General features: G+C 40.0%; 1 protein-coding gene across 5 annotated transcripts in view; it reads left to right on the top strand.

Annotated features, from left to right (window-relative positions):
• Positions 1–12,591, top strand: part of LOC121922612 (aminopeptidase O (putative)) — a 228,779-nt gene that overhangs the window by 38,911 nt on the left and 177,277 nt on the right. For all 5 annotated transcript variants that reach the window (XR_006102196.1, XR_006102197.1, XR_006102198.1 and 2 more), the window contains exon 5: positions 2,078–2,326. Coding sequence is in view for 2 of the 5 variants with exons in the window: in XM_042452230.1 (XP_042308164.1) it covers positions 2,078–2,326 (249 nt within the window). In the remaining 3 variants the exon portion in view is untranslated. The remainder of the gene's footprint in view (positions 1–2,077; positions 2,327–12,591) is intronic.

Genomic DNA, 12,591 nt, shown 5'->3' on the forward strand with positions numbered 1-12,591 from the left:
CTATCTTTCCTCTTTCATCCCCCCCCTCACTTTTCCTATCATTTAGAACAGGGGTAGACAACCTTTTTGAGCCGGGGGCCGGTGTTGTGGTCCCTCAGACAACTGGGGGGGGCCGAAGCCAAAAAATAATAATGAATTTTGGGGGGGGAATTAAATAAATAAATAAACCGTGACAAATGTAGGACAAATTTTCAATAGAGGACACCTTTTTTTAAATGGAGAACACGTGAAAAAATTTGCGATTTTTTTAAAAAAAGGTTAATATAAATGCATGTTTCTTGAGGCTTCTATAGACATGTGGGCCCTTGCCCGCCGCTTGTCCCCCCTTGCCCGCCTCCTCTGATAGGCAAAGGCCCCACACCCCTATGCGAGAGCAAAGGCTTTGGCGGCAGGACTGGGCTGGGGCCGGTCCCCAAGGCCTTGCCATGGCCGCATCCGGCCTGCGGGCCGCAGGTTTGCCTGTCCCTGATTAGAACTTAAAGACTTCTTTCAAAGCTGGGCCTTTCTATTGAACAGAGAGAGTGGCATCTGTTAGAATGCCAGCGTAGTCCACATTGCTTCCGCATCTGAAGGGCTTTCTTCCGCCTTGCTTCCCTCGTTACCCTCACCACACCTCACCAGCCCCTCAGTCTTTCCCCTCCCTTGCCTTACCTTTCATCATGATGGCCTCTTCCACTACGCTCCAACATTTTCTCCTTCTTTTCTTGCTGCCTTTATTCTATTTTGTGGCCTCACAAATATGAGTGTGAGCACCCTGAAATAAACAGAGAGCAGGCAAACAAGTACACAGGTAACAGGGCAAGGCACAGAAAGGATGAGTGACAGATAGTGTGAGCATAAGAGACTTGAGGAGGTTGGGGATGGGGGTGGGGTTAGGAATATCCCAGACTCTCCCAGTAGTGTTAGACATGGAGAAAAAACTGCCATTACCCCCCGTTGCCACTCATTGCTGTCACCTCCCTTGTACCGTATCTCTTTCCCCTGCGCCTCACCTCGGAGTGTTGACAGCATTCCTGCAACCATAATCTAACACTTGGCCTGTGTAGGTAGTACGAGTATCAAAAGTCAGACAGAGAGCAACATGAAGGGATGCAGGCTAGGAAAAGGAGGAAAGGTGGGGAGGCATCATAGTGTTGCATGGAAGACAATTGGAGGCAGTGAATAATGTAAGAGAGAGGGAAGAAAGAAGGGAATGGGGTGAGAGTGGAGGCACACACGAGAGAGTATCAAGAGAAGGATATGAGAAAGCCGAAGAGGAAACTGTTAAGATGTGTGGTGTCTCTGGGTTGATACAATTTGGTGTTCTCCACTACCTGATGGTGGCCACTGCCAAGACTGTTGCAGGTTTAATGGGAAAGCAATGATTTTCTGCACTAAGGAAAGTGACACAACAGGAACGTACATACACAGGCACTCAGATATACCTGATGGTCCTGTTTGTGTATGTTGGCGAAAGGGACGACAAATGGGAGATAATGGCCCTGTGTGCTGGTATTCTTCATCAACAGGATTGCAGTGTTGTGGTGTTTGCTGAATCATAGAACATAGGTTGGAAGAGACCACAAGGGCCATCCAGTCCAACCCCTGCTATGCAGTATCATACAATCAAAGCACCCTGACAGATGGCTATCCAGCCTGTTTAAAAACCTCCAAAGAAGGAGACTCCACCACACTCTGAGGGAGTGTGTTCCATTAGAGAACAGTCATCCTATCATAAGGCAGGCTGACTGGCTGCTCTGGAGGTGGGGTTGTAGGCCACATGGCTCTAAATTATCATGGCTTGTTGCAGAATATTACCTTAAAAGAAATATGCCTGTCAATCAGATCTTGAATGTCAACAAAATTCTAATCTTTAGTCTTGAGTTGTATCACAAAATGTGTATTTTCATGGTGTTTATTTTTTCATCTGTAGTTACAGAAATCTCTTATAAAACGAAATGCATTTTATTTTCCAAATGTATCACGGTTGAAGCATTGTAATCAAAACAAAACAACTAGGTCATTTGTAATGATGATATCTAATAACCTTACTCATTAGGAATATTTAAAAAAACAATTATTTGCTTTTCATCCTCAGGTTGTCAGATCAGGCCTGTGGTCATGTACCTTATCCTTGCCGTTTCCAAGATCCTGCTGCTACTTCTCAGCTGGTCATTCCTCATCGCATCTTTGCTCCACCATGCCTTCAGAAATCCTGTGAAGAGATTCTACTCCAGCTTATCCCCCAGTGTCTTTCAGCTGCTTATGCTCTGCTGGGCACTCACCCATTTTCCCGCCTTGATGTCTTGATTGTCCCATCCAACTTTTCCAGTCTTGGAATGGCCAGGTATGGCTATTTTTCTAGTTTGCTGTGCATTTTTGTCCTCTCCTAAGTACTTTTAAAGGGTGTATATATCATTGTTTTGTTTACTTTTGTTACAAATGTTGTTCTAATTCTTCAGTGCTCTGTGCAGGAGAGCACTATTTAAGATCCAGCACTGTTTAAGATCCTGCCTGCATTTATAATAGTGTATCTTCTGTGCTTTGAGAGATGCATGGCTGATCTAGTGCCTCAGTTATTATACAGTATATGGAAATTGGAAATTCAAACCACTTTTATTGTGTTCTTGAAAATCATGACCGATCAGTGATTTCAGTGATGTTAACAGTGTGCTGTGTGATGTCTAATTTATGGAGGGACATATAAAATACAAGACCAACAATTATACTCTGAAAATATAGGGAGTGCAATCTAGTGGTGGTAAGCTTGTCAAGTGAAAAAGATCCTATCCTGATTTTGAGCACCCTGGAGGAATCTATTTCTGTTTAATGGATGATACGAATGATTCACATAGACCAGCGGATAAGTTTCTTGGGTACTGCCGATACAAAGGGGCTATTCATGGATGGTTGCAAAAGGAGAACAAAATAACCATTTCCACTGGAGATATACTAGGACAGAGAGGATATTTATGTATATGGGGACATTGTCGACATTATTATTAGGGCGATTCAGAGGTTTTAATACCAGTGTGGATAGTGATAGTCCTGGGTTATTTAAAAGGTTAAGTCCTCAGAAAACACCCTTGAGAGTCTCCCCCTGCCGTATTTTAGTAGCTGCAAAAGTATTCATAACAATGTACAGGGAACAAAATACATATTTCCAGTTGATTATTGGCAAGATAAAGGGCAAGCTATAGTAACCATTAGGACCTAGGCTGAAAGTAATCATTAGGCTTAAAGAGTGTATTCCTCTCTTGGAAACAGTAAAGTTATTTGACTAGTCCATGAGATGGGGAAAATCCTTTAAGTTGTGATATGTTAGACTTACTTTGGTCTTTGTACGTGGCATTTATTCAGGCTTAGACACCAGTAGTTCAGACATAATAATACCTATTTCCAGCACAAGTGGGGAATAATTACATCAGAAATGAGTACATGAGTGAAAATAAAGTGAAGTTATTACAGCTAGAGTAAAACATTCAATTCAGAGAAAAGTGGTGCATCTGAATGCTCCCTTTTATAAAAGTAAATTTGGGGGATGGGTGTAGGTGAGTGGGTATTCAAATGACTCCAGCTTTCTACCTGATGATCAAACTACATATTGGATTAAACACGCAAAAGGCAGTTTAAGATCCCTTTGCATTTTATTCAAAGGGTAGCCTTCCAGATGTTGTTGGGACTAATTCAATCAGCTCTAAACAGCATAGCCAATAGTGAGGAGTGGTGGGAGTTGTGGTTTAAAAACATCTGGATGGCTACACTTTGCCCAACCCTGCTCTAAATGAAATCGATAAAATGTTCTTTATCTGGATCATTGCCAATGTTTGCAGAGAGCTAAATTCATTTTTTTTTAAATTTAACCTCCATCTCATCCACATGGAGATGAGAACAAAGAAAGAAATACCATTGGTGCCAATGGAGGTTACCCCATTCCTCTTTTTTAAAAATAGCACATGGATGGAGAAGATAAAATACAAATGGCTGGGGTGCTGCTCAAGTGAAACAAAACATTTATCTTTAAGCATGTACCAGCTGTTTAGCAGCGTATGTTTTGACTCCCTATTACAAGGAGAAAGTGAAAAAGATCAGTTTTTTGTAATATTACTTTCACCAACATATTGTTTTGTAGGTATAGGGCTGGTTCAAACATAATGGTATGCCAAAATTCTGACTTGTGGGAAATGCACCAGCATGTTGTGTCACACCATTCAATCATTCTTGCTTTGGTAAACAAAGAAAGAAAGCACCACTTTGTGATCTGTTCAGCCCCAGGTTTGTTGCTATTATCATAAACCAGATTCATAGTTCAGATTTGTTATTGGCTTCAGATTCTTGCATATTATCAAAGGATATGTTCAGATGGATCATGAAAAAATTCACAAATGTTTGTTTAGCAGCTCCCACTGGCAGGAGGAATCAAGTGGGAATCATAGAGCACCATACACTAGGACCATTCTTTATTCCCAATAAAGCAGAATTCTGAATAATTCTGCCTTATTGTTACAGGCAGACTGGGTCATAGTCAGTTACTTAACACATCTCACTGGTTTGGGGATTGTGATTAAGCATAAGCAAAAGATAAACTATAAAGACATACATGTCCTTCTGCTTGATTGTGTGGTGTGCTAAATTCTTGTCAGACTTTATTGTGTCAGTAGAATTACTTCAGACACACCCCAGTATTCCAGAGCTGTGCTAGTACTTTATGTATCATTTTGATGCGGTATGTATGCTCTGAATCATGTTGCCTGTCTCCAGTGATATAAACACAAGGCAGCATGTTCACACAAATGGTCTACTGTTCTGAAAATTCTCGTTGTACTTGTGTCTGCCAGGGAAGGAAACAGCCATAAATTTTTAGTCATTATCTTTAGATTGTGTGTGCATGTGAGTGTGCCCATGTACATTGACAAGTCTGTTCCTCATTAGCCTTGTAGCTACTTCATTTCTTAATGTGCCAAAGTACCGTCTCTTATTTGAGGGAGAATGGTTGTCCCACATTTCAGAGGTAGGAAGAAATGATGGTACTTCTTTTGCAGAACAGCTTAATTAGAGGCTTGAGGTTGTATTTTCCAGCAGCAGCCACTGCAGATTCAGCAACATTTTCTTTCAAGACCTGCTGACGCCTTTTCAAGGAGGGAAAATCTTCCTTTGAAATCTTACTTATATGCCTTCTGTGTATCATCACCTTATGTTTATAATTTGCCATGGACTTTTATATGGAAAGAAAATTCTGAATACTTATTTTAAAAAAAAAAACAATTGAAGGCACTCCTCTTCCTTCTGTGTCTTCAGGGGAATCATGGGTGGGTGGAGGTTGATTTTAGATGATGCTCAGCTGATCACAATCATTATCTAATGGTTCTTTTCCAGTGAAGAGGATGGTGGGCTGAGATTCTGCAGGTGTGTTTTCCATCACCAGTCCCTGTTCTCTGGCTCTGCATTATATCTCTTATTAGAAGCACATAGGCCTCCCAAATATATGTAGCCTAAGGGGGTTTACCCTTACATAGGCCTAATTTTTTGGCTGCCTACTGTGACCAATTTAAAATGAGCAAGCATTGCAGTATAGTGCATTTGATAGTGTTAAATCCTTTGTTTCTTTTAAACTTGATTTAGTTAATTCTCCTTGTAGGAAAACTATTTGTGACAGGGGTATAGATTTAAAACAATCTTACAGAGCAACCTGATATGGTATCCATGTACAATGTACATATTTACTGAAATATAAGCCCTGCTGTCTTTAAAAAGTGACACATTTTGAAGGTTAAGGCTGGCTGCAGTTCTATAAAGGCTTACTTGCGGATTGCAGCCATGATCTACAAAATTACCATTTTCTGAGTCGATGGTTTCTTGAGCAATTTCTTTTCAGTAAAGTGGGACAGAATATCTATGCCTCCTAAAAAACTACAATTGTAAACTCTTACTATACATAACTGGTTTTATACCATTCTAAATACAGTACTGGGTGCACTATTGGACTACTTTGTGTCCAGTTGTTGGATCAGTATGTCTACCTTTCTCTAAAAAATCTTCATAAATATAGAAGGTCACTATGGCTATTATAAAAACCAAGAGTTACTAGACAACTATGGGCCTGAACAGACAGGCCAAAAATAAAGCTACTTCGGGTCACTTTGGAGGTATGCTGTTTTAATGACACACACATCTTAAGAGGCCAGAAGCTGCACCAAAATTGCGCTCCTGTTCTTAGGACTGGAGTGTGGCTTTGGCACAGCTTCTGGCTTCTTAGGACACATACATCCAAAGTGACCTGAAGCAGATTTATTTTGGCCTGTCTGTTCGGGCCCATAATATATTCATACATCTTGCTTTTATCTTGGCTCCCTAAAAGGTTTTGAGTTCAATTCCAGCCAGGGGCTCTGGGGAGACATCAAAATCAAGAACTAGCGAATGCAAATGAAAACCACCCAGGGTTAGGGAGGTTTCCCAGCAGACAGCTGATCATTAATTAAATAGACACCTTGAGGCCTTGCCATTCAACAACAGAACAATACACAGATTAACATGCAAATTGCTTCCTCTCAACCAATAGTATATATACCTCAAGAAGAAGAGCCCTCCCTTTGTGCCAACTGTCATTATCAGGCCTGGGAGGGAGTGAAAAAGACAGGCCCAACTCCATCAGGCCTAGCTGTGAATTACTGTGACTTATGTCACTCTATTTTGTCTTATTTTATTTTATTGTATTCTCTGTGTATTTTTATTGCTGTAACCCACCTGGATTCCTTGTGATTGGGCGGGCTATAAATCATCATCATCATCATCATCATCTTACATGCCAGCATTCTTTGAAGATGCCAGCCACAGTTGTTGGTGACATGTCAGGAAAAAACTTTTCTAGAATACGGCCTCATAACCTGAAAAATCCACAAAAAAACTTTGTAAACTGCTTAGTACATCAGTATGTGGTATAGAAATGTACTTGATATTACTTCCTATTGCTACATATGTATTTATCCCTCCTTACCCCTATCCTGAACCCAACAATCTTTTCCAGTCTTTGAGTCTCTTCTATTGCAATTATTTTTCTTGTTCTTCAAATAACAGTGTATTACTCCATCTCCAAGAAACGTCAAGTTTCATGTTGTGAGAGTATCTGAAATTAAATAAAGTTTCAGTAGCTCAGTTGACAATGATATAATGGATTCAAGACTGACAAGGCAAAGACCTGTGCCTTTCTGAGTAGTAGGGAATTACATCTTTTGCCCTCTCTATTGGATCCTCCTGTTTCTTTTTGGTGTAGATGTAGCCCCCCGCAGCAGCTGGAAGTGAATTGGTTTTGCCAGCTACAGTGCTTTCTCATAAGCAATCCCTGTTGTAATCCAAGGCGTTTTGAATGTGGTTTGGTTTGAATGGGCAGGACCCATTTAGTTTTACAGAAGACTTGTTCCTGTGTTAGAAAGGTGGTGGTGTTTTTAAAGACATCAAAATACCACCCTATATCTTTGGATTCTCCTTAGGTTTGTTACTATAGGGATTGCTGTAATAAGAACACCTCAAAATTTGCAACTGCCCCGCTGCCAGAAAAGTGTTTCCGAATGCAACTTGCCAGATGCTGTCATAAGCAATAAAATGTTTCAATTCAGTGCCTACAACTCATGAAAGGTGGAACGCATGTTGGTCTTGACCCAGAGTCCTTTTACACTGGACAATCCCACCCCCACCCCCTTGTGGCAGAAAAAACTTGATTGGGTTTGGGTAATGTGCACTTTGACTTGGGTAAATGGAGGGAGCATTCATCATTTTGGTTCAGGCAACAAGATATATTGGGCTTGATTTTCTTTGCAGTCTTTGTGGCTTGACTGAGCATGTTGGCCCTAAGAAGAGGCTGAAGTCCTGTTAAGTGAAGGTTGAATAAGTATCCACTAAGTTTTGTTCATTCTTGAAAATAATTTATGTTACTAATAACTAGAAATACACGTGAGAGCCAGTGCGGTACAGTGGTTTGAGTTCTGGACTAGGACATTGGGAAATCCTCACTTGACCATGGAACAAAATAAAGCTGCTTTGGGTCTCTTTGGAGGTATGCTATTTAAATGATGCATGGGTCCTAAGAGTCCAGAGGTCGCACCAAAGCCACACTCCAGTCCTAAGCACTGGAGTGCAGCTTTGGTGCAGCTTCTGGATTCTTAGGGTGCATGCATCATTTAAATAGCATACCTCTAAAGAGACCCGAAGCAGCTTTATTTTGGCAGTCTGTAACAGGCCTCTCTCTCTTAGCTTCAGAGAAAGGCAAGGGCAACCCCCATCTGAACAAATTATGCCAATAAAATCCTGTGATAGGATGACCAGAAATTACTTAAAGGCACACAACAATAACAGAAATACATAATTAGAGTTAAGAACCTAGCAGAGAGAGGGATCCATAGTAAATAATATTATTTTTAAGCAATCATTTTGTGTTAGGAGCACAATGTGGAGCAAAACAAAAGCCCTTTGTTGTATTAATTATAAACAAAATTCAGCCAATATCTAGATAGGACATTTGCTCCACTGTGGTCCAGATATTGGCTAAGATTTTGAAAAGGCTGGCTTAGAGACAGCTCTTAAAGTTCCTGTTTTGGCTCTGTAATGTGTAATTGTTGTAATGGCAGGGGGTTGGACTGGATGGCCCTTGTGGTCTCTTCCAACTCTGTGATTCTATGGTTCTTCAAGCATACAAGACATCTAATAATGTCTGAATAATGTCTATTCAAACCAATGTGAGACTGTTAGTATTTCAGCTACTCATGTAATTGCCTCAAACTAAAGATAGCCTCAGATGCTGCAAAGAAGTAGTGATAGTGGGATGCCTGAGTGCCTTGTGCATTAGCTGTCTTGCTTCCTGCATAATGTTCACATTGGGAATTTGTACATTGGCTTACAACCTATATGAAGAGAGTGGTTATGAGGAATGATGATAGCTATCTTCTGATGGAGAAAGGGTTCCCCTTTATGTGAAAGGTAGAAAGGCTGGAGCAGGGAGTTTTAAGGTAATTGTAATATTAGAGGTATTGGGTGGATTTGAGGGAGTAGGGAATAATTCATGAAGGAAGCACCACAATCATCATGGGGGATAATGAGCTTGAGTGAATGGTTACATAGAGTATCAGAGAAATGGTCAAGTGTAAATCTTGAAGACTGAAAGAACCTGGGATTTATTAGAAAATATTTAATTTCTATGTACAACTCTCCCTATTTCAAAGGTGCATAAAAGTAGAAAGTCTGCTAAACAAAATAGAATAAAATCACTTCATTATTAGTTTTCTGTCCTCTAGTCACTTCACAGTGATACACAGGGGATGTGCTGAAGGTCAGTGATAAAATACATGCTTTAATCAAAAGGTCCTAGATTCAACATCTAGTGTCTTCAGCCATTGTTCAGAAGAACTGTTGTGTGAAATCCTGGAGAGCCACTGCCTGTCTGTGAAAATAATACTGAGCTAGATTGACCAATAGACTGACTTGATATTAGGCAGCTTCCTGAGTTCCACAAATGGGAGAAGACAGTGGCCTTTTACAGACTGCCAAAATAAAGCTGCTTCGAGTCTCTTTGGAGGTATGCTGTTTAAATGATGCATGGGTCCTAAGAGTCCGGAGGTCGCGCCAAAGCTACACTCTGTTCCTAAGCACTGGAGTGCAGCTTTGGTGCAGCTTCCGGATTCTTAGGACCCACGCATCATTTAAACAGCATACCTCCAAAGAGACCCGAAGCAGCTTTATTTTGGCAGTCTGTAACAGGCCAGTGTCTCTTTGTGTCTTAAACTGTTAAGGTATTGTAGGTTTAATCAGTTACTCAAATGTGTCTGGAAAAGGATAGGGCCATCTACAGATGCTGAGATTCTGTTGAAAATATTTCCCCACACCCATTCAGTTGGTTTCAGGCTGTTGCATCTGCATCAACTGAAGCTTTCAAACAGTTTTTAAAAGCAATAATTTTGTGACAGTGATGATGGCATGCATGATGTATGGCAGATCCTTATCAGATAGGAGGGACTGTAGCCTTTTACCTGGTATACTTGGTGATAGGTGACATGGGTATCTGCTATCAGATTTGTTGGGGTGCAGGATACAGGTAAAGTGTGAAGCAGTGTGGGGGGGGGGGGGGATTTGTAAGGGATATTTGCACTGGAACATTTACTCTGGTTTCTCTTATTTTATAAATTTCCTGACAATATTTTAATAGTTCTTTTTTAAAATATTGCAGCGTTCTATAAACTTTCAAGCTAGAGTGGGATAAAAGTGAAAAACTAATAATTTTTCCACAGTGATTGGAGTTGACTTGTACATAAAGATTCTCTCTCCCCTTCCTCTTCCTTTCCCTGTTTTTATTTTTATGCTGTATAGCTAGGCTCTGTTTAAAGCAGGAGTGGACAACATGTTCTTATTTTACAGCTCCCATCAATCCTAGTCTGAATAGCCAGTGGTGAATGATTATGGGAATTACAGTTTGAAAATATCCAAAGGACCACATTGCCCATCCCTGCCATAAAGTATGTCACCTACTAGATTTACATGGTTAATTAAATGAATTCCCCCCTGCTGCCTGCAGACATAGCCTATTGTTGATGTTGTTGTTTTGCCACTTCAATTCCTCTTAATTTTACAGATTTCATTTTTGAATGTTTAAGGGTGAGCAGAGAGAACAGTATGAAGCGAGGCTGGGAATGGTTCACTGCTGCATCATAAGAGCCATTGCTGTATTGTATGAGCCACTGTTGCATTGTCAGTTCTTGAAGCTCACACAAGTCACAAGCAGAGAGGTGAGATGGGGTACATTTCCCATACACGCATGCACACACACAGTTGCTCCAAGATGGAGTCATTCCCATCCCACATGAACAGCAGATCAAAACCAGTTTCTGTTCCCCACATGTGGAACATCCACTTCAGGCCTTTCTGGCAGCTACTACTGGTGGAGAATTGTACTAGTGGTTTACCACCCATCTATTATTATTGTTATCATCACCTTCATCATTCATTTATATAGTACTATCACTGTACCGTTAACTCTCCTTATCCACAGATTCTGCATCCATAGATTCAATCAATAAAAATTCCAAAAAGCAAGCCTATTTTGCTATTTTAGATAAGAGACACCATTTTACAAGGTTATTGTATATAATGGGACTTGAGCATCCATGGATTTTGGTATCCACAGGGAGTCTTGGAATAAAATCCCAGCGGATACCAAGGGTCCATTGTACATGATGCTGTACAAGAAAAAGAACAAGAAAAAACAGTTTCCTACCTTCATGCTTACAATCTAAAGACACAACATACAAGAAAAGGGAATGGCAGTGAGGAAGGGCAGTGGCAGTTGGGATGGAGGGAGGAGGGCCTTTTATCAGCTTTTGAGCCTGGGCATGATGGAGCCGAGCCTGCCTCTCCTTCTGGAAACATTAAAGCACTGTGCTGTAGTTCAGTCTCCCCACCCAGCACCAAGGCTCTCCTTGGAGAAGCAACAACACCCCATCCTAAATCCCTCCAGCCCTGTCAACAAAGAAGGGATGTAGGATTGTATTCTGATTTTTCAATGATATAAAATGAGTATTAAATAGTGGGGGAAGCACTTTAATGCAAGACTAAATTATTTGTATTTTTACAAGGTATTTACATTTGATATCATTTTTTCCTGTTAATTTTATTGTTACAGTTCACTGTAGTATATATTTTTTGTACAATCTCCTGAAAATTAAAAAAGGATGGAGGCTGGTATATATGTGCTCCATATACATTAATACTTTCAGAAAAGCTTTCTGGATATCTAATCTTTCTACTTTTATAAATTGTATTTCTGGTATGTTATTGGTCTAGGACAGGATTTTAAAGCAAGTTTTTATGATGTGTGAGTCACAGTTGGTTGGTTACTTCTGGATTTTAGTTCCCTGCTACTCAGTCCCAAGTTTGACTCAACTTTAACCATTCCACATGTCATGAAATAAGCCCAGCATCCCTGTATCAGGGTAGGAGGAGTAGGGTAGAAGTCTGCTTTTTAGGTTTTAGAAAATGAAATTAGTGCAACAGGAGTGAACATTTACTGCCTGTGATAATTTGAGGCATTTCTCTTCATACTATCTACATGAATATAGCAATTCTTTATTATGACAATAATGTCTGCCTCTTAGCTAAATTTAGCTAAAGTCAAATTGCTACCTCTGTGGTAATGACCCTCCACTCGGTTGTCAATTGGAGATCAAAACAAGATTTAGAGTACATCAAACACACAATATTTCCTTACCAGCATGCTGAATCACTTAGCCCATAAATGTGTAACAGATGTTTTGGGAGCAAAAGTCTATCACAGGGTAGAACATACAGTAATTACCTTCTGAGGAAAGGAAAAGAAAGATGATGTAGTAAAAATGAATATGCTAGGATTAAACTCAATTGTGAAATCATTATAGAGATGCTTCTAAGGAAATCTCAAATTTTACTCAAAATTTTTCTAGCACTTCATCTTTCCAAACATATTTTTTCAAAAAGTGTGTGTGTGTGTGTGTGTATATATATATATATATATATATATATAGGTTTGCAAACACATTTCAGTAAACCTTGTTAATAGAAATAACAAGCTTTTTTTTTCATCATATGAGGAATAAC

This window comes from Sceloporus undulatus, chromosome 2, assembly GCF_019175285.1.
Source record: "Sceloporus undulatus isolate JIND9_A2432 ecotype Alabama chromosome 2, SceUnd_v1.1, whole genome shotgun sequence".
Classification (NCBI taxonomy): Eukaryota; Metazoa; Chordata; class Lepidosauria; order Squamata; family Phrynosomatidae; genus Sceloporus; species Sceloporus undulatus.